Source organism: Mytilus californianus, unplaced genomic scaffold (genome assembly GCF_021869535.1).
Source record: "Mytilus californianus isolate M0D057914Y unplaced genomic scaffold, xbMytCali1.0.p SCAF_7, whole genome shotgun sequence".
Classification (NCBI taxonomy): Eukaryota; Metazoa; Mollusca; class Bivalvia; order Mytilida; family Mytilidae; genus Mytilus; species Mytilus californianus.
The window spans coordinates 50,096,159-50,123,169 of record NW_026262723.1 but is presented as its reverse complement, the minus strand read 5'-3'; the positions used below and the strand labels follow the sequence as shown (position 1 = coordinate 50,123,169).

General features: G+C 33.6%; 1 protein-coding gene across 3 annotated transcripts in view; it reads left to right on the top strand.

The window, feature by feature from the left end:
• The window catches only part of LOC127709697 (probable E3 ubiquitin-protein ligase HERC4), a 428,281-nt gene that overhangs the window by 376,322 nt on the left and 24,948 nt on the right, over positions 1–27,011 (top strand). For all 3 annotated transcript variants that reach the window (XM_052215333.1, XM_052215334.1, XM_052215335.1), the window contains 3 exons: positions 5,536–5,654; positions 16,371–16,418; positions 21,905–21,971. In XM_052215333.1, the coding sequence (XP_052071293.1) occupies positions 5,536–5,654; positions 16,371–16,418; positions 21,905–21,971 (234 nt within the window). The remainder of the gene's footprint in view (positions 1–5,535; positions 5,655–16,370; positions 16,419–21,904; positions 21,972–27,011) is intronic.

Genomic DNA, 27,011 nt, shown 5'->3' with positions numbered 1-27,011 from the left:
ACATCTACTGTTTTTTGTGGTATGGTATATGAGACTCGTTAGGTTTTATTAGGAGACTTCTACTGTTTCTATGTGGTATGGTATATGAGACTTGTCAGTGTTCTAAGGAGACATCTACTGTTCTGACAGTAATAGGTATAAATACCTCAGAATTGATTTTTAGACACAAAAGTGAAGAAATTTAAGTTTAAAGTTGCAAAACTTGTTGTCGCACCAAAAAAACATGCCAATATTTTCTATTTTGTTAGAATATTATACAACTGCATTAAAATTCTGTTCCTTTGGTCCCTAAGGATGAACAGTTTTACACAAATTGAGAGCTCTATACATCTACGGTTACTAATATTTATGTTTGATTACAATAAAAGTGACAATATTGTCGGGGCCATATAGTTTTACCCTTGTCTGTCATTCCGTCATTCTGCAACAAACCATTATACACAATTTCTTACTAAACGCCTTCAGATATTGGGCTGATTTTTGGTATGTGAGTTAACCATGATGAGTTACAGATCAAATTTCAGTTTTGTTTCGCTCTGCTAATTTTTGCCGAAATTACGGGCTTTGGACTTTGATAAATTGTTGAAAATCAGTTATACGGATTTTTTTTCTATACACCTTCTGATATTGGGCTGATTATTTGGTGTGTGAGTTAACCATGATGTGTTTCAGATCAAGTATAAGTTTCGTTCCGCTCTGCCAATTTTTGTCGAAATTACGGACTTTGGACTTTGATATATTGTTGAAAATCACAGTTATACAGACTTTTTTTCTAAACGCCTTCAGATATTGGGCCGATCTTTGGTATGTGAGTTAACATGATGTGTTACAGATCGAGTTTAAGTTTCGTTCCGCTCTGCTGATTTTTGCCGAAATTACGGGTTTTGGACTTTAAAAATTGTTGAAAATCACAGTTATACAGACTTTTTTTCTATTCGCCATCAGATTTTGCGCTGATTTTTGATATGTGAGTCTACCATGATGAGTTACAGATCAAGTTTATGTTTCGTTCCGCTATGCTGATTTTCATGTCGTTTCAATACATCTTGTTAGATCTGCAGTACATCCACTTTCCTGTTTGCTGATAGTTTGAATTTTAACTACTCATTGATCAAGGAAATTTTTCATCAAACTAGTATTGGTCTTGAGAGCTGGATACTATCCATGTATATTTGTGTCCACATGTGTTGTTGAAATTGCAGATTTTTCAACTTTTTGAGACGGGGCCATTCGTGTTGTTCCGACACATCTAGTTTTTACTAATATTGTTGTACTAGACTGATAATTGAGTACTTTTTATTCCTCATCATAATGGATTGTTCGACATAAAAGATATTAATGTCGATTACAATAAAAATTTACAATATTTCTTTTTTTCATTAATATTTTTGTACTGGCCTGATAATTGTGTACTTTTTATACCTCAGAATGGATTGTTAGACATAAAAGTGAAAACATTTAAGTTTATTGTCGCATCAAAAAAAAGGTGCCAATATTTTCCATTTTGTTAGAATATTATACAAAGACATTAAAATTCTGTTCGATTGGTCCCAATTGATGAATAGTTTTACACAAATTGAGAGCTCTTGCTCTTTAAGTCTACGATTACTAATATTTATGTCGAGAACAATAATAAATGACAATATTTCTTCTTTTTTTTTTATTAATATTCTTGTACTAGCCTAATAATCGAACACCTTTATACCTCAAGATGGATTTTTAGACACAAAAGTGAAAAAATATAAGTTTAAAATTGCAAAATTTGTCGTCGCATCAAAAAAAAGGGGCCAATATTTTCCGTTTTTGTAGAATATTATACAACAGCATTAAAATTCTGTTCTTTTGATCCATAAGGACAAATAGTTTTACATGAGAGCTCTATAAGTCTACGGTTACTAATATTTTTGTCGATTACAATAAAAAGGGACAATATTTCTTTTTTTTTTATTAATATTTTACCTCAGAATGGATTGTTAGACATAAAAGTGAAGAAATTTAAGTTAAAAATTGCAAATTTATTGTCGCATCAAAAAAAGTTGCCAATATTTTCCATTTTGTTAGAATATTTATTTATAATACAGTTGCATTAAAATTCTGTTCTTTTGGTCCCTCAGGATGAATAGTTTTACACAAATTGAGAGCTCTATTAGTCGATAACAAACAAAATTGCCAATATTTCTTTTTTTATATAATTAAAGCTTGTACCATTGTAGTGGCGGGATGAATTATCTGTTTATACCTTAGGATGGATTGTTTGACATAAAAGGGAAGAATTTATTTTTACGATTTTTTTTTTATAAAAAACAATGCAGGGATGAACAGTTTTAATAAAATTGACATTATACATCGTATATATAAATGTCGATCAACAAAATAATTTTTAAATGCAGTAAACCATGAACTACGGCAAATATTTTGAAATGATTGTATTTATTGTCTGAAAACAAAATTTTGTAGACCATTTTATGTCGTCTGTTTTATTTCAAATCTTAAATGTACTGTAATGAATATTGTTGTTAACATATAAAACTTTCTTTTTTGAAGTTTTGCAATATTTGATTATCCAATAATTTCTGAAATTTTTTTTAGCGATACTTTATGTATTGATCATTTCCAACATACGAATAAGCCTTTTAAAAATAAAGAAAATCAAGATTAATATAGTTCATTAGAATATGAAAGAAGGTACTCTAAATAAAAAACAGCCCAAATAAGCATTTTTCTAGTTTCCAGACAATAACTTGCGAAATGGTGTATGGATCTCTCTGAAATTATACCACAAGTTACCATATCACAAAGGGATGGTGAGAACTTGCTTTGGGGGGTTATGGCTTAAACTTTTTAGGAATAAGGGGCAAAAAAGGGGGAAAACAAGGGTTTCCAGGTTAATGGACAATTACTTAAGTACAAAACATAATTTCAAAGCAGTGTAAGGGAGCTAATTCAAACACATATTGTCAAATTACGTCCCTTACACTGCTTGTAAATTATTTATAAAGAAAGGTATTGTCTTTAGGTGATTAGCTGTCAATTTATTTTTAGAAGTTACTATTTTGAAAATGTTTAATAAAGGTATTTAATGTTGCTGATGAAAGTGTTTTAATTTTAGCCATGACTATGATGTAATTTTCTATTTTAATACCTTTATGATGTATTTAAATGGGCTTTTATGGTTAAAAAAAAACATTTTTCTAGTTTCCAGACAGTAACTTGTGATTAAGTGTATGAATCTCTCTAAAATTGTAGTACAAGGTTCCATACTACAAAGGAAAGACTGCAATTGAGTTATTGAATATTGTATCCAAATTTGTCCCAACTGTTCAGGGTTCGACCACTGCGGTCGTATCAGGCTGCTCTCAGCGAAGCATTTTATTATGTTGTGTGTTTAGTTATTAAGATGGACCAAAAAATATGGAGCTTGAATACACAATTATAAATTGGCATATCGAAAAAAGGCACACTGTTCAAAATGTTTAGTTTTGTTTGCTGTATGGAATGAACACAAGGTGACCATATCTATCTGGAAATGTTCATCAGACCGTGACATTATTTTCCTTGTGCATTGGTCATTGTCTAGTATTCATGCTTTAGTTCTTTTCTCAAAAAAATATTATAAGTGAAAGGTCAACTATATTAGGAGTATGACATGATTTTAGGGTGTACATGTCAGTCTGGTAATGTTAATATAGCCTTCTCCTCATTTTCATTGTTCATTAGTTAATGTCTAGCTGGTATTCATGGTTTGATCTTTCTAGTACTATAAACAATAAGTCAACTATACTTGATGCATGGAAAAGTTATAAGATGTACATGTCTTAGCAGAGTTCGTTTTCATAGTTCATTGGTCAATGTGATTTTTGTCGAGCTCGACATAGGGATAGTGATCCGGCGGCGGCGTTAGCTAACTTCTTAAAAGCTTTATATTTTAGAGGGTGGAAGATCTGGATGCTTCATACTTTGTATATGGATGCCTCATGTTACGAAGTTTCCGTCAGTCACATGTCCAATGTCCTTGACCTCATTTTCATGGTTCAGTGACTACTTGAAAAAAAAGTTAAGATTTTTTGTAATGTTTAATTCTCTCTTATTATAAGTAATAGGATAATTATATTTGGTATGTGCGTACCTTGCAAGGTCCTCATGCCCGTCAGACAGTTTTCACTTGACCTCGACCTCATTTCATGGATCAGTGACCAAGGTTAAGTTTTGGTGGTCAAGTCCATATCTCAGATACTATAAGCAATAGGTCTAGTATATTCGGTGTATGGAAGGACTGTAAGGTGTACATGTCCAACTGGCAGGTGTCATCTGACCTTGACCTCATTTTCATGGTTCAGTGGTTATAGTTAAGTTTTTGTGTTTTGGTCTGTTTTTCTTATACTGTATGCAATAGGTCTACTATATTTGGTATATGGAATGATTGTAAGGTGTACATGTCTAGCTGGCAGGTGTCATCTGACCTTGACCTCATTTTCATGGTTCAGTGGTTATAGTTAAATTTTTGTGTTTTGGTCTGTTTTTCTTATACTGTATGCAATAGGTCTACTATATTTGGTGTATGGAATGATTGTAAGGTGTACATGTCTAGCTGGCAGGTGTCATCTGACCTTGACCTCATTTTCATGGTTCATTGGTCAAAGTTAAGTTTTTGAGTTTTGGTCTGTTTTTCTTATACTGTATGCAATAGGTCTACTATATTTGGTGTATGGAATGATTGTAAGGTGTACATGTCTAGCTGGCAGGTGTCATCTGACCTTGACCTCATTTTCATGGTTCAGTGGTCAAAGTTAAGTTTTTGAGTTTTGGTCTTTTTTTCTAATACTATATGCAATAGTTCAACTATATTTTGTGAATGGAAATAATTTATGATCTATATGTCAGTCATGCAGGTTTTATTTGACCTTGACCTCATTTTCAAGGTTCATTGCTCAGTGTTAAGTTTTTGTGTTTTTGTCTGTTTTTCTTAAACTATGAGCAATAGGTCAGCTATATTTGTTGTATGGAAGAATTGTTAGCTGTACATGCCTGCCTAGCATGGTTCATCTGACCTTGACCTCATTTTCATGGTTCATTGGTCAATGTTTAGTTTACTTGGTTAATGTTAAGTTTATGTGACAGTTTTAATAAAGCTTTATATTTAGGTCTATGAACATAATATCAATGATTAGTAAAGAAGGCGAGACATTTCAGCGTGTGCACTCTTGTTTATGGTTTGGTCTGTATCTCATAAACTATAAGCCATATGTAAACTATAGTTGGTGCATGGAATGATTGTACGGTGTTCATGTCTGTCTCGCATGGTTTCATTGATAATGTGAGATTTTAGTGATACTAGATGTAAAACCTTTATCTTAAATACTTTCAACATTAATTCAGTCATCTTGTATATTTTGTAGTTTAAGTAACAAGGAATACAAATAATTCTGCTGATAATGAATAAAAAAACCATTAAAATGTCATACAAGTTTTTGATGTACTCAGTATGCAAAAATAAAAAAACCTGACACTAAAATTTTACAATTATGAATATTTCAGTCATTTGAAGAACCAAAGATGTTTTATCTGATTGGGTGTCTTTGTGGATTAGCAATATACAACTCCACCATTATTGTGTTGAACTTTCCCTTGGCATTATACAAGAAATTACTGAAGAGGTAACTAAGTCTTTATATATACATGTATGTGTTTACAGGATATACAAATGTGAGTAGATCAGTTTAATATAGTATTGTGTTGGACATTAATTGTGTCATTTGCCTGGGAGAAGTAAAAGTCATCATCGAACAACTAAATGCTACAAGGTGCTTGTCCAATTGTAAAAGTAAAACAATCTGGTCGAAATGCAGAAACTCATCTAATATTTTTCTTTCCATCGATAAATCATCAAATCAATAACATCTAACACAGTCTACAAATTTACTTATTTTAGGTTGACCACATATTTCCCAATAATAGTTTCAGATTTAATACCATTGATCAATAAGAGTATGTTTGATTAGGATGTTGGTGCATATTTTGATGGACCTATAAAATGAGACCCAGCTATTTAAGTAATATTATTTAGGACACAATATCACCGAAATATTATTGATGTTCTTCACTGATACAAACTGACATAAAGGAAAACAAATCAAAATACAGAATTCTAACCATATCATTTATTGATACGTGTCTCTCTGGAAATTTTATTTGAAAAATGGTAACTTTGGTTTCAGGTGATGTCCATGCTCTAGTATTCTTAGACATTTCGTGCATAAGAAGATTTTACATAACCCATGTTTATCTTACTTATAATTTGTTCATCTACATTCCAAAATCCAATGTTGGATGGTCATTTTTCAAAAGGCCTGAGCTGATTTATATCTCGCCTGTGACGAAAGTCGCGGAAGGTGATACATATGTGTTGCTTTTCTGGCGACGACAATGATGGCGTCAACAATTATTAAGTTTTCTGTAGCTTGGGTGTTTTCCGCCATCTAATTATTATAGTCAACTACATATGATGGCAAACAGTTTTACCAACTATGATATCTTTCTGTAATACACACTCAGAGGAGTTGCCTTCACAAGGTGTCATTGTTACAATACCAGTAAACAATGGTCAAAGTCCAATAACTCCCTGAAAAATTGTTTCAACAAACTGAAAATATGGCATGGTCAAGAGACTGTGATGAAAAATAATTCTACCAAGTATGAACGTTTTATGCCAAACAGTCTATGAGTATTAATTAGTTTGGAATGGAAGGACGGAAACATTAACAAATCCCCTGTGGCGCAACAAAAAGGCTATAATTCATTGAACCAGTATTAACTTCATACTTGATCTGTGATAAATTATCTTAAATCTCTGTTGCAAAATTTAGCTTTATATCTGCCAGCACAACCAAACTAGAGCCTGTGTCGCTCACCTGCACCTGCTTCACAGGCCATTTTTTGGTAAAAATTATTATTAAAGGGCAATAATTCTATAGAGTTAACTGACAATTAATTTCAGTCATGTTGACGTACTTGTAGATCTTGTCTTCCTGATCATTTTTGTCGAGCCTGCGAAATTTATTTCGCGAATGCGAGACATAGCGATCCTGGATTCCGGCGGCGGCATCAACATTTAGGTTCAGTCTGTGGTTAAAGTTTTTTTAACATCAATAACTTTGTCAAACCTTCATGGAATTTTATGAAATTTGGACATAAGCTTGTTTATGACCAAAATACAGTATCGAGAGCAAAATTTTGAAAATATTTATTTTCATTTTTCCGTATTTTACTGATAAATGGACTTATTTTTTTTTACAGTTATCATTCAGATTCAGTCTGAGGTTAAAGTTTTTCTGTCATCAATAACTTTGTCAATCCTTCATGGAATTTTATGAAATTTTTACAGAAGCAGAAATATTTATTTTCATTTTTAACCGGATTTTCGAAGGAAATATCGGTTATTAAAACGGTGATATACGGCAGGCGGCTGGGGGGATCTACTGGCGGCTGCCAAACAGCTTGTCAGCAGAATAACAAGAAAACGCTTTAACAAATTTTTTTCAAATTTAAATATGTTGATTCCTTGGACTTAATGAAGGTCTGTATAAATTTTCAAGATTTTAGTATATCTCCTTTGTGAGTTATCGCCATTTTTAATATCCAAAAGTAGAATTTTTAAATATTTCACTCTTGTTATCATGTTATGATTTGTCTTATCTCGGAATAAAAATTGGAATGACAGATTTATTTGAAAATTATCTATTTCCTAAGTGGTAATGATTATAAGCTATATCATTAGACATTTTGAAGATTATTACATTATTAATTATGTTAGAGTACTATGTTAAACAACCATAGTTCTGTTCAATTAGATATTAGAAATATTTTAGCATATGATAATGATTTATTTTCATTATTAATTAGATCTTGGAAATATTTTAGCATATGATAATCATTGGAGTGACATATTTATTTGAAAATTTTCTGTTTTCTGATAAGATCTGTAGGAGTGTATATATAAAGTTTGAAACTTACTAGTATTACTGTATAAATGAAGTTTGGAATTTACTGTTCATTATTAGACATTTTGTAGATAATTAATTGTCCGTTAATCATATATATTCTTACCCCTACCCCCCTTCAATTTGATAATGTGCTTTTATCTTGTAAACGGTTCGAGATCCCTACTCCTAAACCATATATATTCTTGTATGGTACAATAAAACAAATCAAATGAAATATTGGGATAGTCCTCTGGTTCAAACCTACCCTCCTTTTTTTTTTAAACTTGTAAATGTGCAAGCTCCCTACCCTGAAACCATATATATTCTTGTATGTTACAAATCAAATGAAATAAAAGGTGAGTCCCCTTGGGTCACCCGCAGCGTGTCTGTTTGAGAACTTGTAAACGGTCGAGATCCCCACCCCTAAACCATATATATTTTTGTATAGGACAATAAAAGAAATCAAATGAAATATAGGGGAAGTCCATTGTGGTAACCCCCCACCCCCTTCTGTTTGAGAAATTGTAAACGGTTGAGATCCCCAGCCCTAAACCATATTTATTCTTGTATTTGACAATATAACAAATCAAATAAAAGTTTAGGGGAAGTCCACGAGGGTAAACCCCACCCCTTTCTTTTTGAAAACTTGTAAACAGTCAAGATCCCCACCCTGAAACCATTTTTCTTCTTGTATATTACAATAAAACAAATCAAATGAAATAAAAGTTGAGTCCCCTGGGGTCACCCTCACCTTTTTCCTGTTTAAGATCTTGTAAACGGTTGAGATCCCCCACCCCTAAACCATATATATTCTTGTATGGGACAATAAAACAAATCAAATGTAATATAGGGGAAGTCCATTGGGGTAACCCTCGCCCCCTTCATTTTGATAGTTTGTAAACGGTCAAGATTCCCACCCAGAAACCATATATATTCTTGTTTAGGACAATATATCAAATCAAATGAAATATAGATGAAGTCCACTGGGGTAAATCCCAACCCCTTTTTTTTGAAAACTTGTCAATGGTTGATATCCCCACCCCTAAACCATATATATTCTTGTATGGGACAATAAAACAAATCAAATGAAATTTAACGGAAGTCCACGGTGGTAAACCCCACCCCCTTCTTTTTGAAAACTTGTAAACGGTTGAGATCCCCACCCCTAAACCATATATATTCTTGTATGGGACAATAAAACAAATCAATTGAAATTCAAGTCCCCTGGGGTAACCCCACCCCTTTTTTTTTGAAAACTTGTAAACCGTCAAGATCCCCACCCTGAAACCATATATATTCTTGTATGTTACGATAAAACAAATCAAATGAAATAAAAGTCAAGTCCCCTTGGGTCATCCCCACCTTTATTCTGTTTAAGAACTTGTAAACAGTCGAGATCCCCATCCCTAAACCATATATATTCTTGTATGGGTCAATAAAACTAATCAAATGAAATAAAGGGGAAGTCCATTGGGGTAACCCCTACCCCCCTTTTTTTTGATAACTTGTAAACGGTCAAGATTCCCACCCAGAAACCATATATATTCTTGTATGGGACAAGATATCAAATCAAACGAAATATAGGGGAAGTCCTCGGGGGTAAACCCTACCCCCCTCTTTTTGAAAACTTGTAAACGGTTGAGATCCCCACCCCTAAACCATATATTTTCTTGTATGGGACAATAAAACAAATGAAATAAAAGGTGAGTTCCTTGGGGTCATTCCCACCTTCTTCCTGTTTAAGAACTTGTAAATGGTCGAGATCCCCGCCCCTAAACCATATATCCTTGTATGGGACAAAAAAACAAATCATATGAAATAAAGGGCAGGTCCCCTGGAAAAATTAATCAGTTTATGTGTGTTATATTTGAACATAAATTAAATATATATAGGGTTCTTTAAGTGCTGAATCTAAACTTGTTTTTAATTAGATAATAATATATTTTTATTATGAGATAAAGTTTTTGACATTGATAGATAAGTTGCAGATCTGTATTATTTTTTGACACATGAAAGAAAAAAATATTAGCAACTATTAATTAAATTTGATTATAATATGGAAATCGATATAACATCATATCTGATTTTAGAGACGTATTTTGCTTGTTTTTATTGGTTTATGGAAATAAGTTTGAGTTATTTGTTTTGAAAAGTGATGTGTTTAATTGATAGATATAAAATCATATCTAATTTTAGAGATATATGAGTGGTTAAGTCATATCTAATTTTAGAGAATTATTTTGGTGTTTTGTTACTGGTTCATGGAAATAAATTTGAGTTAGTGGCGAAATATCATTGGTAAATTATTTGAAACTTTTTTGGTAGGCTGTGTGTCTCTCTGTCTCTCTGTCTGTTTGTCCTTCAGTTTGGCAAATCAGTTTGCCACACTTTTATGCCTGCGCTGTAATTGAGGGGGCATTAAGTTTTACACTTGTCTGTCTGTAAGTACGTATGCTGTATGTCCCAAAATTGGTTTTCGTTCTCTATGGGACAATAAAACAAATCAAATGAAATATAGGGGAAGTCCATTGGGGTAACTACCACCCCCCCTTCTTTTTGATAACTTGAAAACGGTCAAGATCCCAACCCTGAAACCATATATGTTCTTCTATGTGACAAAACAAATCAAATGAAATAAAAGGCGAGTCCCCTGGGGTCACCCGCACCCCCTCCTGTTTAAGAACTTGTAAACGGTCGAGATCCCCACCCCTAAACCATATATATTCTTGTACGGGACAGTAACACAAATCAATGAAATATAGGGGAAGTCCATGGGAGGCACCCCCACCCCCCTTCTTTTTGAAAACTTGTAAACAGTCAAAATCTCCACCCTGAAACCATATATATTCTTGTATGGGACAATAAAACAAATCAAATGAAATTCAAGGTGAGTTCCCTGGGGTCAGCCCCACCCCCTCCTGTTTAAGAACTTGTAAACGGTTGAGATCCCCACCCCTAAACCATATATATTCTTGTATGGGACAATAACACAAATCAAATGAAATATAGGGGAAGTCCATGGGGATCACCCCCACCCCCTTTCTTTTTGAAAACTTGTAAACAATCAAGATCCACACCCTGAAACTATATATATTCTTGTATTGGACAATAAAACAAATCAAATAAAAAATAAAAGGGGAGTCCCCTGGGGTCACCCCCACCCCCTCCTGTTTGATAACTTGTAAACGATCGAGATCCTCACCCCTAAACCATATATATTCTTGTATGCAATAAAACAAATCAAATGAAATATAGGGGAAGTCCATGGAGGTCACCCCCACCCCCCTTCTTTTTGATAACTTGTAAACGGTCTAGATCCCCACCCCTTAACCATATATATTCTTGAATGGGACAATAAAACAAATCGACTGAAATATAGGGGAAGTCCATTGGGGTAACCCCCACCCTCTTCTGCTTGAGAAATTGTAAACGGTTGAGATCCCCACCCCTAAACGATATATATACTTGTATGGGACAATTAAACAAATCAAATGAAATTGAGGGGAAGTCCACGAGGGTAAACCCCACCCCCTCCTGTTTGAGAACTTGTAAGCGGTTGAGATCCCCACCCCTAAACCATATATATTCTTGTATGCAATAAAACAAATCAAACGAAATATAGGGGAAGTCCATGGGGGTCACCCCCACCCCCATTCTTTTTGATAACTTGTAAACGGTCCAGATCCCCACCCCTAAACCATATATATTCTTGAATGGGACAATAAAACAAATCAAATGAAATATAGGGGAAGTCCATTGGGGTAACCCCCACCCCCTTCTGCTTGAGAAATTGTAAACGGTTGAGATCCCCACCCCTAAACCATATATATAGTTGTATGGGACAATTAAACAAATCAAATGAAATTTAGGGGAAGTCCACGAGGGTAAACCCCACCCCCTTCTTTTTGAAAACTTGTAAACGGTTGAGAACCCCACCCCTAAACCATATATAATCTTTTATGGGACAATAAAACAAATAAAATGAAATAAAAGGTGAGTCCCCTGGGGTAACCCCCACCCCCTTTTTTTATAAACTTGTAAACAGTCAAGATCTCCACCCTGAAACTATTTTTCTTCTTGTATATTACAATAAAACAAATAAATGAAATAAAAGTCGAGTCCCCTGGGGTCTTTTTTGTGATTGAGTTTATTTATTTATTTATTTATAATAATAATGTTCCTTTGAACAGAAATTGTTAATTATATGCATTAAGTTTGATTACACTAAGCCTTTATAGATAATTTTCACCTGTTTATAAGTCCTGTAATCAGTTTACTAAACATATGGTTAATGTCTTATCTTGAGTGACAGATTTATTTGAAAATTTTCTGTTTTCTAAGTGTTGATGATAAAAAGCTATATAGTAGTAAATATACTTAGAAATTTACTGTTCATTATTAGACATTTTGAAGATAATTACAGATAAGTTTTATAGATTTTTAAAAGACATTGTATTAATGATAAATAAAATTTTTGATTTTTTTTTCTTTACTTTGGTAAATTGTAAATTGTTTGTTATTCTGTAAAAACTAATTTTCTGAATGCTATATATATTTTTTGGATTAGGTGAACTCCTTTTAAAACTTAGCTTAGAATAAACATATATTTAGATTTTTGATTTTGGGCCCAGTTTTCAAGTTGGTCCAAATTAGGGTCCAAAATTAAACTGTGTTTGATTTCAACATAAATTGAATATATATAGGGTTTTTTGAAATGCTGAATCTAAACCACATCGAGGTACTAAGGGTCCTAAATTAAACTTTTGTATAATCAACAATTGAATTCTTGGGTTCTTTGATATGCTGATTTTAACAATGTTTGAGTGTTAAATCATATCTAATTTAAGAGAACTTAGTCATCACTGGTTGTTGTTATTATACTATAGATTATAATTTGAAAAATTACATCATATCTAATTTTATAGAACTTAGTCATCACTTTATTAATTATAATCATATCTATTTATCAAGTTTGAGTTATTTCCCTTTGCACAGAAAATATATGGATAAAATTAGATTGTGTTTCATTTTAACTTAAATTAAATGTATATAGGGTTCTTTCAAATGCTGAATCTAAACCTGTATTTAAAAATTAGATTTTTGGGCCCAGTTTTCAAGTTGGTCCAAATCAGGGTCCAAAATAAAACCTTAATTTATGTGGTTCCTTGAAATGCTGAATCTTACCATGTATAAAGAGATTTTGGATTGTGAGCTCCTTTATCAAATTGGTCTACATTGTGGTCCAAAGGGTCCTAAATTAAACTTTTGTTTGATTTCATTGAAAACTGAATTTTTGGAGTTCTTTGATATGCTGATTCTGACAATGTACTTAGATTTTGGATATTGGACCATACTAGGTTTAAAATAAATGTCCAATTTCAAATATTTCAGTTCTTTGACCACATTCATTTTGTGTCACAAACCTATGCTGTGTCAAATATTCAACCACAATCCAAATTCAGAGCAGTTTTAAGCTTAAATGAAGTGTCCATACTTGCGCAACTGTTCAGGGTTTGACCTCTGCAGGAAAATCCGGTTTGCTGTCACTCTGACAGCCTCTTGTTCCATATTTTAATGATAAATGGACATAGTTTTTTTTTACATTTTACAAGTAGATACAGTCTAGGGTTAAATTTTGTTACACATCAAATACTTTGTCAAACCTTCATAGAATTTTATGAAACTTTGGCAGAAGCTTTTTTTATGATTTAAGAGATAATGTCTGATGCAAAGTTAAATTTGGCCCAGTAGTTTCAGAGGAGATGATCTTTGTAAAAGTTAACAGACGACGGGCGCCAAGTGATGACAAAAGCTTACGTGGCCCGAAGGCCAGGTGAGCTCAAAAGAGCAAAAAAGTACAAATGCCATTAAATTTGAAGATAATTATTTAGTTAAAAGATACAAGTACTGGAAGGAAACACAAAGTAAATTTGTACCTCACAATTGTCATACTTCATTCAAAAAACTGTGTAAACATTTGCAAAAATGACAGATAAAAAGCTACGGTATTAGTCTTTTAGCAAAAGAATGGCACACAAATGATTCTCATCAGTCTAATGACAGAATTAAAAATGAGAAATGTATAGGATATTTTATGAAATCAAAAATGTTGAAAATCTGCAAAAAATAATACAAGAAAATATTGTAATCACATATAAATGTCAAGGCTTTGCTCTGTAGATAATTTTATCAGGTGAATCAACAATGAGGAACTTAACAACACAGTAATCACTGAAGTTAACAAACAATTTGAAATGATGGAAATACTTACAATCTATGACATCGAGTTTTAACATTTCTGTAAGGAAGAAAACAATTAATAAGCAAGGAACTGAGATGTAAATTTTCTATTAAATTATAATAAAATAAAGAAAAGATGTTTTCCTAAATTTGTAATATATACTATTTAAGAATGCCAAATTCAATGGAAGAAAATGGGGTTAGAAGAAATGGTTATGACATCTCATTATCACACAATAATGAGATGTCATAAGCATTTCTACTAATCTGAAACTTAATAAGGTTAAAGTTACAAGATCAAGAATGCAAGTGTTGTCGGGCTAAGAATACCCCAGACGTTTAGAATCATTCTATTCAGGAGTACTTGAATAAAGTGTGACGAAAAATTCTAAGTGAATTCAACATATTAAAAAACTCAAAGTATTGGCAAACAGGAATTTGGTGTCCGACAGATTTAAAAGTGCTCACATGTTACAACTTATCCTTCCAAGCTGCTGACCAAATATAAAGTCATTCTGTTCAGTTGTAGATGTGAAAAAGTATGACAAAAAAAATTTAGTTGATTCAACATATTGAAAAATTCAAAATATTGGCAAACAGGAAGTTGTTGACGAATCCGAAAAGTGGTCACAGGTTACATGTTATCACTGTCAAGCTGCTGACCAAGTATAAAATCATTCTGTTGAATAGTACCTAAAGTGCGACTAAATATTTGTTTGACGATCAGAAGAACGAACAGATGGACAGACAGGGTGAATGCAATATACCAACTTCTATTAGAGTGGGGTATAATAAACAAATAGCATGAGTTCACATTATGATTGGGCTGATACGGTTGCAAATCAAATACCAGTGACTTATTTATTTTCTTAAATGGACCTAGTCTCTAGATATCTTTTAAAAGTTTAGTTCTGTACAATTTACAGTGCTACAAACAAAGAATTATTTTCTCAAAATAACTTTGATTTTAAGACATTGACCCTTCAGAGTCCCTGAATATGACTGATGCAGTAGGAGTTAAATTCAGTTGGACAATACAAAGCATAGGGTGTATTATAATGCAAACCAAGGGTCCGGAAACGGTCATATTTGAAAGTCATGACCAAAACTGAAAGCTATTTGTCCTTAACGGCAGATTGGGATTTAGGTCAAATAATATTTTTTTATAGAAATAATTTCGGTCATTTCATTGAGATCAGGTTTCTTAATCGCCATTTTTTACTCAATTTTGTTTTGAAATGCTTTCAAAGTAATAAAACTGCCACTCAGTATAAGCTGGTTCTCGGCTGACTACTACACTTTGTTGAGTGTAGCGTAAATACCAGCGGATCCCAGTTTAAATCCAGTATAGTATTAGAGTCCTGAGGGCCCTCCTAATAACCATATTAATGCATCTGGGAGATATTTGCTAATGATCGCTAATCACTTTTTGCCTGTGAGGACATACCCTTGACCCTATTTTTTTTATTATTTAAAAAGGTTCAAGGTATTTTAATAGGATAATTGTTATTTGCAAACGGCAAATTTTATAAAACAGGGCACAAAACTTGCTTTTTTCAGTGGAAAATTTTGCATTTAAGACTTTTGAAGTTTCATGGCACTAGAATATGGATGAAAACGGGTCATTTGATGAAATCCCGGGTTATTTGAAGATCCTTATTGGTAGTGAAACATCTCGGGTGATCTGGTAAATTCACTTGTCACACCCGCAAAATACGGGTCAGTTGACAGGTATGTGAGGATCATAATATGTAGATGTGCAGTTTTTATCAGTTGACTTTTGTAGGAGGTATGAGTCTTTGAACATGGGAATCCGGTGAGATTTTGTTTGCTCACTGACAATGTTGTGGGGTATGTGAGCTTGCCCACAAAAAGGTTCTTTAATACCACTCTCAGTTCAAAACAGCTGTACTTTAGAGCAGATTTATATAACAACAACATAAACAGTGTAGGAAGACTGTAATAATAAGGATCCGATGCAGAAAATGTAGAAGAAATTTTAAATCTTGTTTCAAACTAGAAATTAACAATTTGATGTTAATCTAAGAAAGAAAACAAATGCAACGTTAGATGAACAACAATGTCAATAAATCTGTTTAGCTGGGTTTTTTTTTTGACATATTGTATACATTTCCTGGCCTTTTTTTTCAGGTCACCAGATGTTGAAGATTTAAAAGAACTTATGCCACAATTAGGAAGGTAGATTTTATCATAATTAAAGATTACATTTATTTTGATGGAATATTAGTGTCCTATTTAATTTTACCTTTATCATGGTAATAAGTATAACAGAGAAAATTCAAGTTTATTGATGGGTAGCTTAATTTAAAAGTTGTTTAGCTCACATGGTCCGAAGGGCTAGTGTAAGATCTTGCCATCACTCAGCATCCATAGTCTGTCGTTGTCTTCAGTTACCTTTCACAAAAACCTCTTTCTCTGAAACTAATGGGTATTAGAATATGTTGGTATTAAATCACATGGTTTTTATTCCACTTTATTTTCTTAAATTTAAACATTTTATTTCTTTATACAAACATTTTTTTCTGGAACAAAATTTAGACTAATGAATAGTATATACTACTTACCAAAATAGTTTAATGTAATCCAACAGATTGTTCACAAACACGAGCTTTTTAAACGACCGCAAAAATTGAAAATTTTTTGGTCGTATATTGGTATGACGTTGGCGTCGTCGTCGTCGTCGTCGTCGTCGTCGTCGTCTGGCGTCGTCCGGCGTCGTCCGAAGACACATTGGTTTTCGCACTCTAACTTTAGTTTAAGTGAATGGATCTCCTTGAAATTTTACCATAAGGTTCAATACCACGAAAGGAAGGTTGGGATTGATTTTGGGGGTTATGGTACCAACAGTTAAGGAAGTAGGGGCCAAAAAGGGGCCAAAAATAAGCATTTTTGTAATTCCAGACAATAACTTGTGTGTAAGTGTATGGATCTCTCTGACATTGTACCACAAGGTTCCATATCACAAAGGGAAGGCTGTAATTGATTTTGGGGGTAATTGCCTCAAAATTTTAGGAATTAGGGGCCAAAAAAGGGGCAAAAAACAAGCATTTTTCTAGTTTCATGACAATAACTTGTGTGTAAGTGTTTGGATATTTCTGAAATTGTACTACAAGGTTCCATATCACAAAGGGAAAGGTGGAATTGAGTTTGGGGGTAATTGCCTGAAACGTTTAGGAATTGGGGGCCAAAAAGGGGCCAAAAATAAGCATTTTTCTAGTTTCCAGACAATAACTTGTGTTCAAGTGTATGGATCTCTCTGAAATTGTACTGCTAGGTACCATACCACAAAGGGAAGGCTGGGATTGAGTTTGGGGGTGATGAATCATAAGGGGGTTCAAAAAATTTGGGGGGGGGGGGGATTTTTTTTTTTTCTTTTTTTACTTTTTTTCCTTTTTTTTTTCTTTTAAAATTTTCCATTTTAAGTTGGTTATTTCTGATTAATATTTAAAAGCAAATAATGATATGGTAGGAGTTACACACCAAACAGGATGTGTAAATTATTATATAATAAGTATTGTGCAATAGCAAGAAATTTTCAATTGCACAGTATTGCACAATTGCAAGAAATCTTCAATTGCACAGTATTGCGCAATAGCAAGAAATCTTCAATTGCACAGTATTGCGCAATAGCAAGAAATATCCAATAGCACAATATTGCGCAATAGCAAGAAATTGTCAATTGTACAGTATTGCACAATAGCAAGAAATATTCAATTGCACAGTATTGTGCAAAAGAAGATACTTCGTATAAATTGCTTATTTCTTGATCAATTTCAATGGGGTTTTATTCTTGAATTCTTGGGGTTCTTTAATATGCTGAATCTAACCGTGTATTAAGTTTTTGGATTTTGGGCCCCGTTTTTAAATTGGTCTACATTAAGGTCAAAAGGGTCCAAAATTAAACTTAGTTTGATTTTAACAAAAATTGAATTATTGGGGTTCTTTGATATGCCGAATCTAACCGTGTATTTAGATTCTTGATTATGGGCCCAGTTTTCAAGTTGGTCCAAATCGGGGTCCAAAATTAAACTTTGTTTGATTATAACAAAAATTGAATATATGGGGTTCTTTGATATGCTGAATCTAACCATGTATTTAGATTTTTGATTTTTGGGCCCCGTTATCAACTTTGTCCACATTGAGGTCAAAAGGGTCCAAAATTAAACTTTGTTTGATTTCATCAAAAATTGAATTCTTGGGGTTCTTTGATATGCTGAATCTAACCATGTATTTAGATTTTTTATTTGTGGACCCGCTATCAAATTGGTTCATATTGAGGTCAAAAGGGTCCAAAATTAAACTTTGTTTGATTTCATCAAAAATTGAATTATTGGGGTTCTTTGATATGCCAAATCTAACCGTGTATTTAGATTTTTAATTTTGGGTCCCGTTTTTAAATTGGTCTACATTAAGGTCCAAAGGGTCCAAAATTAAACTTAGTTTGATTTTAACAAAAATTGAATTCTTGGGGTTCTTTGATATGCTGAATCTAAACATGTGTTTAGAATTTTGATTATGGGCCCAGTTTTCAAGTTGGTCCAAGTTGGGGTCCTAAATTAAACTTTGTTTGATTTCAACAAAAATTGAATATATGGGGTTCTTTGATATGCTGAATCTAAACATGTATTTAGATTTTAGATTTTTGGCCCAGTTTTCAAGTTGGTCCAAATTGGGGTCCAAAATTAAACTTTGTTTGATTTCAACAAAAATTGAATATATGGGGTTCTTTGATATGCTGAATCTTACCATGTATTTAGATTTTTTATTTGTGGGCCCGCTATCAAATTGGTTCATATTGAGGTCAAAAGGGTCCAAAATTAAACTTTGTTTGATTTCATCAAAAATTTAATTATTGGGGTTCTTTGATATGCCAAATCTAACCGTGTATTTAGATTTTTAATTTTGGGTCCCGTTTTTTAAATTGGTCTACATTAAGGTCCAAAGGGTCCAAAATTAAACTTTGTTTGATTTCATCAAAAATTGAATTATTGGGGTTCTTTGATAGGCCAAATCTAAACGTGTTTTTAGATTTTTAATTTTGGGTCCCGTTTTTTAAATTGGTCTACATTAAGGTCCAAAGGGTCCAAAATTAAACTTAGTTTGATTTTAACAAAAATTGAATTCTTGGGGTACTTTGATATGCTGAATCTAAACATGTGTTTAGATTTTTGATTATGGGACCAGTTTTCAAGTTTGTCCAAGTTGGGGTCCAAAATTAAACTTTGTTTGATTTCAACAAAAATTGAATATATGGGGTTCTTTGATATGCTGAATCTAACCATGTATTTTGATTTTGGACATTGGACCATAATAGGTAAATTAAAAAAATTGAAGTTCTTAGACCACATTCTTTCTGTGTCAGAAACCTATGCTGTGTCAAATATTTAATCACAATCCAAATTCAGAGCTGTATCAAGCTTGAATGTTGTGTCCATACTTGCCCCAACTGTTCAGGGTTCGACCTCTGCGGTCGTATCAAGCTGCGCCCAGCGAAGCATTTTATTTGCTCTAATTTTGGAACAATGAACTTGTAAACAGGTTAACCAATTCGGCACAAAAGGTCTTTTTCAATGATCGAAATGAATATTGAAAGATGAGCCCAATTCGAAAAGCAAGTTGATGTTCTGTAAATACCATGGAATTTTATACTTATACGCTGTACTTTAAAAAGAATGTAAATGTTATTACTTATAATATTTGATTACTTTTTACTCAGCTTTTTCCTTAGAAATTTAGTAACTAATAACGGGATACTCGGACTAACGCTGTAAACCAAGTAAATGGTTAAAACAGCAGATGTGCAATAAAAATTATTTACTTAAAAAAAAATAGAACAGAGGGGGAAAATGCATTTATTTTCTATTATCTTCTGCCTGTTATTGTAAGAGAAAAATCTGAAACAAGCAGAATTGTTCAAAATGTTATGATCTACCTACTGTCCATTTTGATAAAAATTGTCAGAAAACTTCTTATAGGATTTTTTGGCTTTATATGACGATTTTTGTGTGGCAAAAACATAGTAAATACAGAGAAATGTGTAAATATCGAAAAGGATCAGCAAGACAAGATATACAAGTAGGTCAACATAGCCAAACTTGTCTGTTCTTATAGGAGTGTTTGCCCTTTAATGATATTTTTTACATAATTTTGTCTCGCCTAGAAAAAAGGCACGTCTGGCGTACAACATTTTAATCCTGGTATCTATGATGAGTTTATGGTTTCTCTACAAAGAAGTGTAGGAGGCAAGATATGCATGCTGTTCTGGCGGTGTCAACAATGTACAATGTATTAGTTTGTGATTAGGTCTGTTTCAGGGGAACTGCTTGTGGTAGGTCAACGATATTTGATATGTATTTGTATTAGTATTGACACATCTCATTTCAATAGAGATTGTTTGGTCCTCCTCAATCATGGTCTATTAACTTTGAAACTTTTGCTTGTTTTAAATGGGAAAGTTTTTGATTTAATAGGTCAGTTTAAGGGGAACCCCTTAAGATTAGTCAATGATATTTGGTATACAATTGTAATAGAATTAGCACATTTCATTTCCATTTAGAATTTTTGGCCCTGCACCTTCAGTCATTGTTCATTGACTTTGAATGTTTTTCATAGTTATTATTGCCATTTGAATTTCTACATTTGCATATTATTATCAAAATTACATACAGTTGAGAAATATTTTAATCAATACTTTAATATATGTTATAGTATAAAAATTGATGAGAAGGATTATTTCTGCAAATATATCAATATAGCTAAAATTGTCAATCGACTCTTTATAGGAGCCATTGCCCTTTAATGATAATTTGTACCCATGTTCTGCTTTTTTGGTGAACATTTTAAAAGATAAAGCAAAAGTGACCAGTTGAAGTTGAGGGCTGATTTACAAACAGGTCAACATAGCTGAAATTGTCAGTCCACCTCGAATAGTAGTTATTGCCCTTAAACGACAATGTTTACCAATTTTTAGCTCACCTTTCCGAAAGGCCAATCAGTTTTCTCATCACTTGTCGTCCATGATACGTCGTCGCCAGTTTACTTTTAAAAAAAATCTTATCCTCTGAAACAATTGGGACAAATTTAACTAAACTTGGCCGCAATCATCAGGTCTGTTATGTGAAAGCTGTAAATTGTTCAGGGGCTAAGCTGGATATAGAGGTCGTGGAATCGTATTATTTATTATTTTTATTGATCAACATTATGAAAGTTTTGATGAATAATCCATTGTTAAAGCATTTCTCTATATCTCTACCACAGATAAATTACATAGGAAGCTTTTAAAGAGAAACATAAGAATAGGGAGATGTGGTAAGATTGCCAATGAGACAACTTTCCACAAGAGATCACAAGAAGAGATTAAAAACAACAAAAGGTCACCTGTACATGTTGTATAATAAGCTTTAATAAGCGCTTGCATGACAAAATGTGAAACAATTCAAAGGAGAAAATCAACAACCTGATTAATGCTTAAAAGGTTTCTGACATTCAACAACCAACAATAACCAATGAATTATAGGCACCCGACTTTGGAGAAGCACACACAAATGTGTCGTTTTTTGTGTTTGTGATCATGAGGTATCTATCCTATCCCTAAATAGGGATATCTTTGTAAATAAGGCCCTGGTCAGCTATAGTTTAAAAAAAATCTGGTGATTATATTGCAGAGGTTTAGAGCAGATGATGGATTATGAGGAAGATGACTTTGAAGATGTTTTCTGTCAAACATTTGAGGTTGGTATATAATCATGGATCAAAAATTTTTCTATACTTCACAAGTTCCATACATGTGATATATAAAATCAATTATTTAAAAAAAAATTACAACAATTTCTTGTCTGAAAAAAAACCCATATTTTTGGCATTTTAAATCATGTTAATTAGATTTTAAATTTAAATCTGCTGTAGAATTTATTGCTTCTTCTTGTTTCCCGTGCGACTCGTTGTTGTGGACATAGAAACACCGTGCATCAGTCTGTCTACCAGTCTGGTCTTGTAAGTGCTCTCAGGTGTAAAATTCTTGATTGATATGAAATTTATATCAAAGGTTTATATCAACAATGTCTTGGCAAGTTCGAAATTCAGCACTGATCAACTATTTTACAGGAGATATGTCTCATATCTTGACTTACATCTAAAGATTGACATTGAGGGTCGGTTGAGACCAACACTTTACGACAAAAGAGATCATTTCAGATGATTTCAGCTTCCCAATTGTGAACTTTCCATTTCTATGTGGCAACATTCCCAGCAGCACCTGCATACGGAGTATATATTTCCCAGTTGATACGATATTCCAGGGCTTGTATTTCCTATCATGTTTTTTATACGACCGCAAAAAAATTTTTGTGGTCGTATATTGGTATGACGTTGGCGTCGTCGTCGTCGTCGTCCGAAGACACATTAGTTTTCGCACTCTAACTTTAGTTTAAGTGAATGGATCTCAATGAAATTTTACCATAAGGTTCAATACCACAAAAGGAAGGTGGGGATTGGGGTTATGGTACCAACAGTTAAGGAATTAGAGGCCAAAAAGGGGCCAAAAATAAGCATTTTTGTAACTTCCAGACATAACTTGTGTGTAAGTGTATGGATCTCTCTGACATTGTACCACAAGGTTCCTTATCACAAAGGGAATGCTGGGATTGATTTTGGGGGTAATTGCCTCCAAATTTTAGGAATTAGGGGCCAAAAAGGGGCAAAAAACAAGCATTTTTCTAGTTTCATGACAATAACTTGTGTGTAAGTGTATGGATCTCTCTGGCATTGTATCACAAGTTTCCATATCACAAAGGGAATGCTGGGATTGATTTTGGGGGTAATTGCCTCCAAATTGTAGGAATTAGGGGCCAAAAAGGGGCAAGAAACAAGCATTTTTCTAGTTTCATGACAATAACTTGTGTGTAAGTGTATGGATCTTTATGAAATTGTACTACAAGGTTCCATATAACAAAGGGAAAGCTGGAATTGAGTTTGGGGGTAATTGCCCAAAAAGTTTCGGAAAAAGGGGCCAAAAAGGGGCCAAAAATAAGCATTTTTCTAGTTTCCAGACAATAACTTGTGTTCAAGTGTATGGATCTCTCTGAAATTGTACTGCAAGGTACCATACCACAAAGGGGAAGCTGGGATTGATTTTGGAGGTAATTGCCTCAAAATTTTAGGAATTAGGCGCCATAAAAGGGCAAAAAATCAAGCATTTTTCTAGTTTTTAGGACAATAACTTGTGTGTAAGTGTATGGATCTTTATGAAATTGTACTGCAAGGTTCCATATCACAAAGGGAAAGCTGGGTTTGAATTTGGGGGTTATTGCCCTAAACATTTAGGAATTTGGGGCCAAAAAGGGGCCAAAAAACAAGCATTTTTCTAGTTTCCAGACAATAACTTGTGTTCAAGTGTATGGATCTCTCTGAAATTGTACTGCAAGGTACCATACCACAAAGGGAAGGCTGGGATTGAGTTTGGGGGTGATGAATCATAAGGGGGTTCAAAAAATTTGGGAGGGGGATTTTTTTTTCCTTTTTTTTCTTTAAAATTTTCCATTTTAAATTGGTTATTTCTGATTTATATATAAAAGCAAATAATAATGATATGGTTTGAATAGGTAAATTAAAATTTTTTAAGTTCTTAGACCACTTTCATTCTGTGTCAGAAACCTATGCTGTGTCAAATATTTAATTACAATCCAAATTCAGTGCTGTATCAAGCTTGAATGTTGTGTCCATACTTGCCCCAACTGTTCAGGGTTCGACCTCTGCGGTCGTATGAAGCTGCGCCCCAGCGGAGCATTTTTTTTTATAGAGGGTTGCTGCTCATAAAGAAGCTATTAACCCAAGAGTTCCAAGTGGTAAAGTTGAAATCATTCCTTCGTAAATTTTACGGACCCCATCACGAGTTGGTTGACCGTTATGGAATATCCGTGTCACAGATGATAGCGGATATGTTCCAATAGTCGTAACTACAATCCAGTTCCCTTTCCCCCGAATGTGACCTACCGAATTAGACTTATCACCTGGTTTGTACTAACATGAGCAACACGACAGGTGCAACATGTGGAGCAGATTCTGCTTACCCTTCCGGAGCTCCTGATATCACCCCAGTTTTTGGTGGGGTTCGTGATTCTCAGTCTTTAGTTTTCTATGTTGTGTATTGTGTACTGTTGTTTGTCTGTTGGTCTTTTTTTTTTTAAGTCATGGCTTTGTCAGTTTGTTTTCGACTTATGAATTTGAATATCCCTTTGGTATCTCTCTCCTCTCTTTTAGAAATGTGAATTTTATAGAGAATTGCTATGTAAGCGCTCTAAAGTGTACAATTCTTGCCAGATATTTATGAAATGTATATCAAAGGTTTACATCAGCAATGTCTGTCCTGGGTTCAGCGATCAGCACTAAATATCCATTCTAACAGGAGAAGTGGCCTCTAGAAAAATATTTTTTTTAATAAAATTGCATTGTGTTAGCCCTTTCAGACCTACATTTCTTGTAAGATTATTATGAAATTTATATCATAGGTTCATATCAGCAATGTTTTAGGTGAGATCAAAAATTAGAACTGATTTTAAATCATTTATTATTTTTACAGGATTAGCGTCTCTTTGAATTTACTTATATTGAACATTGCATTGTAAACACTCTCACACCCACATTTCTTGTTGATTTTTTATAAAGTTTATATCAAAGGGTTATATCAGTAATGTCTTGGAAGAGTGCTGACCAACTATTTTACAGAGTTATTCCCCTATGAAATAGAAATATATTGAAACTATTGGAACTCATGCCTACATTTCTTGTAAGATATGTATTAAAAAGTTAAAATACCTTTTTATGCCCCCGCCATAGCGAAGGGGGCATTAAGTTTTACCCTTGTCCGTCTGCAAGTCCGTACGTCCTTACGTCATGTTTGACTGTGGGTGGCGCCACTTAAACCTTTCTAGAGTTATGCCCCTTTACAAATGGAAAAATTGCTGAATTTTTCGTTTCCTTTCTCTTACTTAAGTTTGCCTCAACCAAATGTTATTAATCTTATACACAATGATTATTACAACAAAAAACAGATCAAGTTTGAATTTTGGTGGCGTCACTTTTACCTTTCTAGAGTTATGCCCCTTTACAAATGGAAAAATTGCTGAAATAAAAGGCGAGTCCCCTGGGGTCACCCCACCCCATCCTGTTTAAGAACTTGTAAACCGTCGAGATGTCCACCCCTAAACCATATATATTCTTGAATGGGACCATAAAACAAATCAAATGATATATAGGGGAAGTCCATTGGGGTCACACCCACCCCCCTTCTTTTTGATAACTTGTAAACAGTCGAGATCCCCACCCCTAAACCATATATATTCTTGAATGGGACAGTAAAACAAAACAAATGAAATTGAGGGGGAGTCCCCTGGGGTCACCCCCACACTTTTTTTTGGAAAACTTGTAAACGGTCAAAATCTCCACCCCGAAACCATATATATTATTGTATGGGACAATAAAACAAATCAAATGAAATACAAGGCGTCCCCTGGGGTTATTCCCACCTTCTTCCTGTTAAATAACTTGCAAACGGTTGAGATCCCCACCCCTAAACCATATATATTCTTGTATGGGACAATAACACAAATCAAATGAAATATAGGGGAAGTCCATGGGGGTCACCCCCACCCCCTTTCTTTTTGAAAACTTGTAAATGGTCAAGATTCACAACCTGAAACCATATATATTCTTGTATGGGACATTAAAACAAATCAAATAAAAAATAAAAGGCGAGTCCCCTGGGGTCACCCCCACCTCCTGTTTGAGAACTTGTAAACGGTCGAGATCCCCACCCCTAAACCATATATATTCTTGTATGCAATAAAACAAATCAAATGAAATATAGGGGAAGTCCATGGGAGTCACCCCCACCCCCTTTTGTTTTTGATAACTTGTAAACGGTCTAGATCCCCACCCCTAAACCATATATATTCTTGAATGGGACAATAAAACAAATCAAATGAAATTAAGGGGAAATCCCCTGGGGTAACCCCCATCCTCCCTTCTTTTTGAAAACTTGTAAACGGTCAAGATCCCCATGCGGAAACCATATATATTCTTGTATGGGACCATAAAACAAATCAAATGAAATATAAGGCGAGTCCCCTGGTGTCACCCCAACCCCTTCCTGTTTAAGAACTTGTAAACGGTCAAGATCCCTACCCCTAAACCATATATATTCTTGTACAGGACAAAAAAACTAATCATTTGAAATAAAGGGAGAGTCCCCTGGGGATCCCCCCCCCTTTTGAGAACTTGTAAACGGTCGAGATCTCCACCCCTAAACCATATAAATTCCTGTTCGTAATTTCAAGAAGATTTGAATGACATACAGGGTCAATCCATAGGCGTCACTAATGCATATCATAAACCAATTTGTACTGGACATTGCCTAATGTCAAGCAACAATGGGAATGACGAATTATTGGAGCTTTGTTTGTGAGACTTCGTAACAGCATTCTGTAACAATTATTTCTTGTTACTGATAAGTTTTATAGATTTTGAAATGACATTGTATTTATGATAAATAAAATTTAGGATTTTTTTCTTCTTTTCTTTGGTAAATTGTTTGTAGAATTTTGTGGCAAGTTTGTTTGTTATTCTGTAAAAACTAATTTTCTGAATGCTATATATTTTTTTTTCTGATGAAGTAAACTCCTTTAAAAACTAAGCTTATATTGTCTATTAATTAACATATATTTAGATTTCTGATTTTGGGCCCAGTTTTCAAGTTGGTCCAAATTGGGGTCCAAA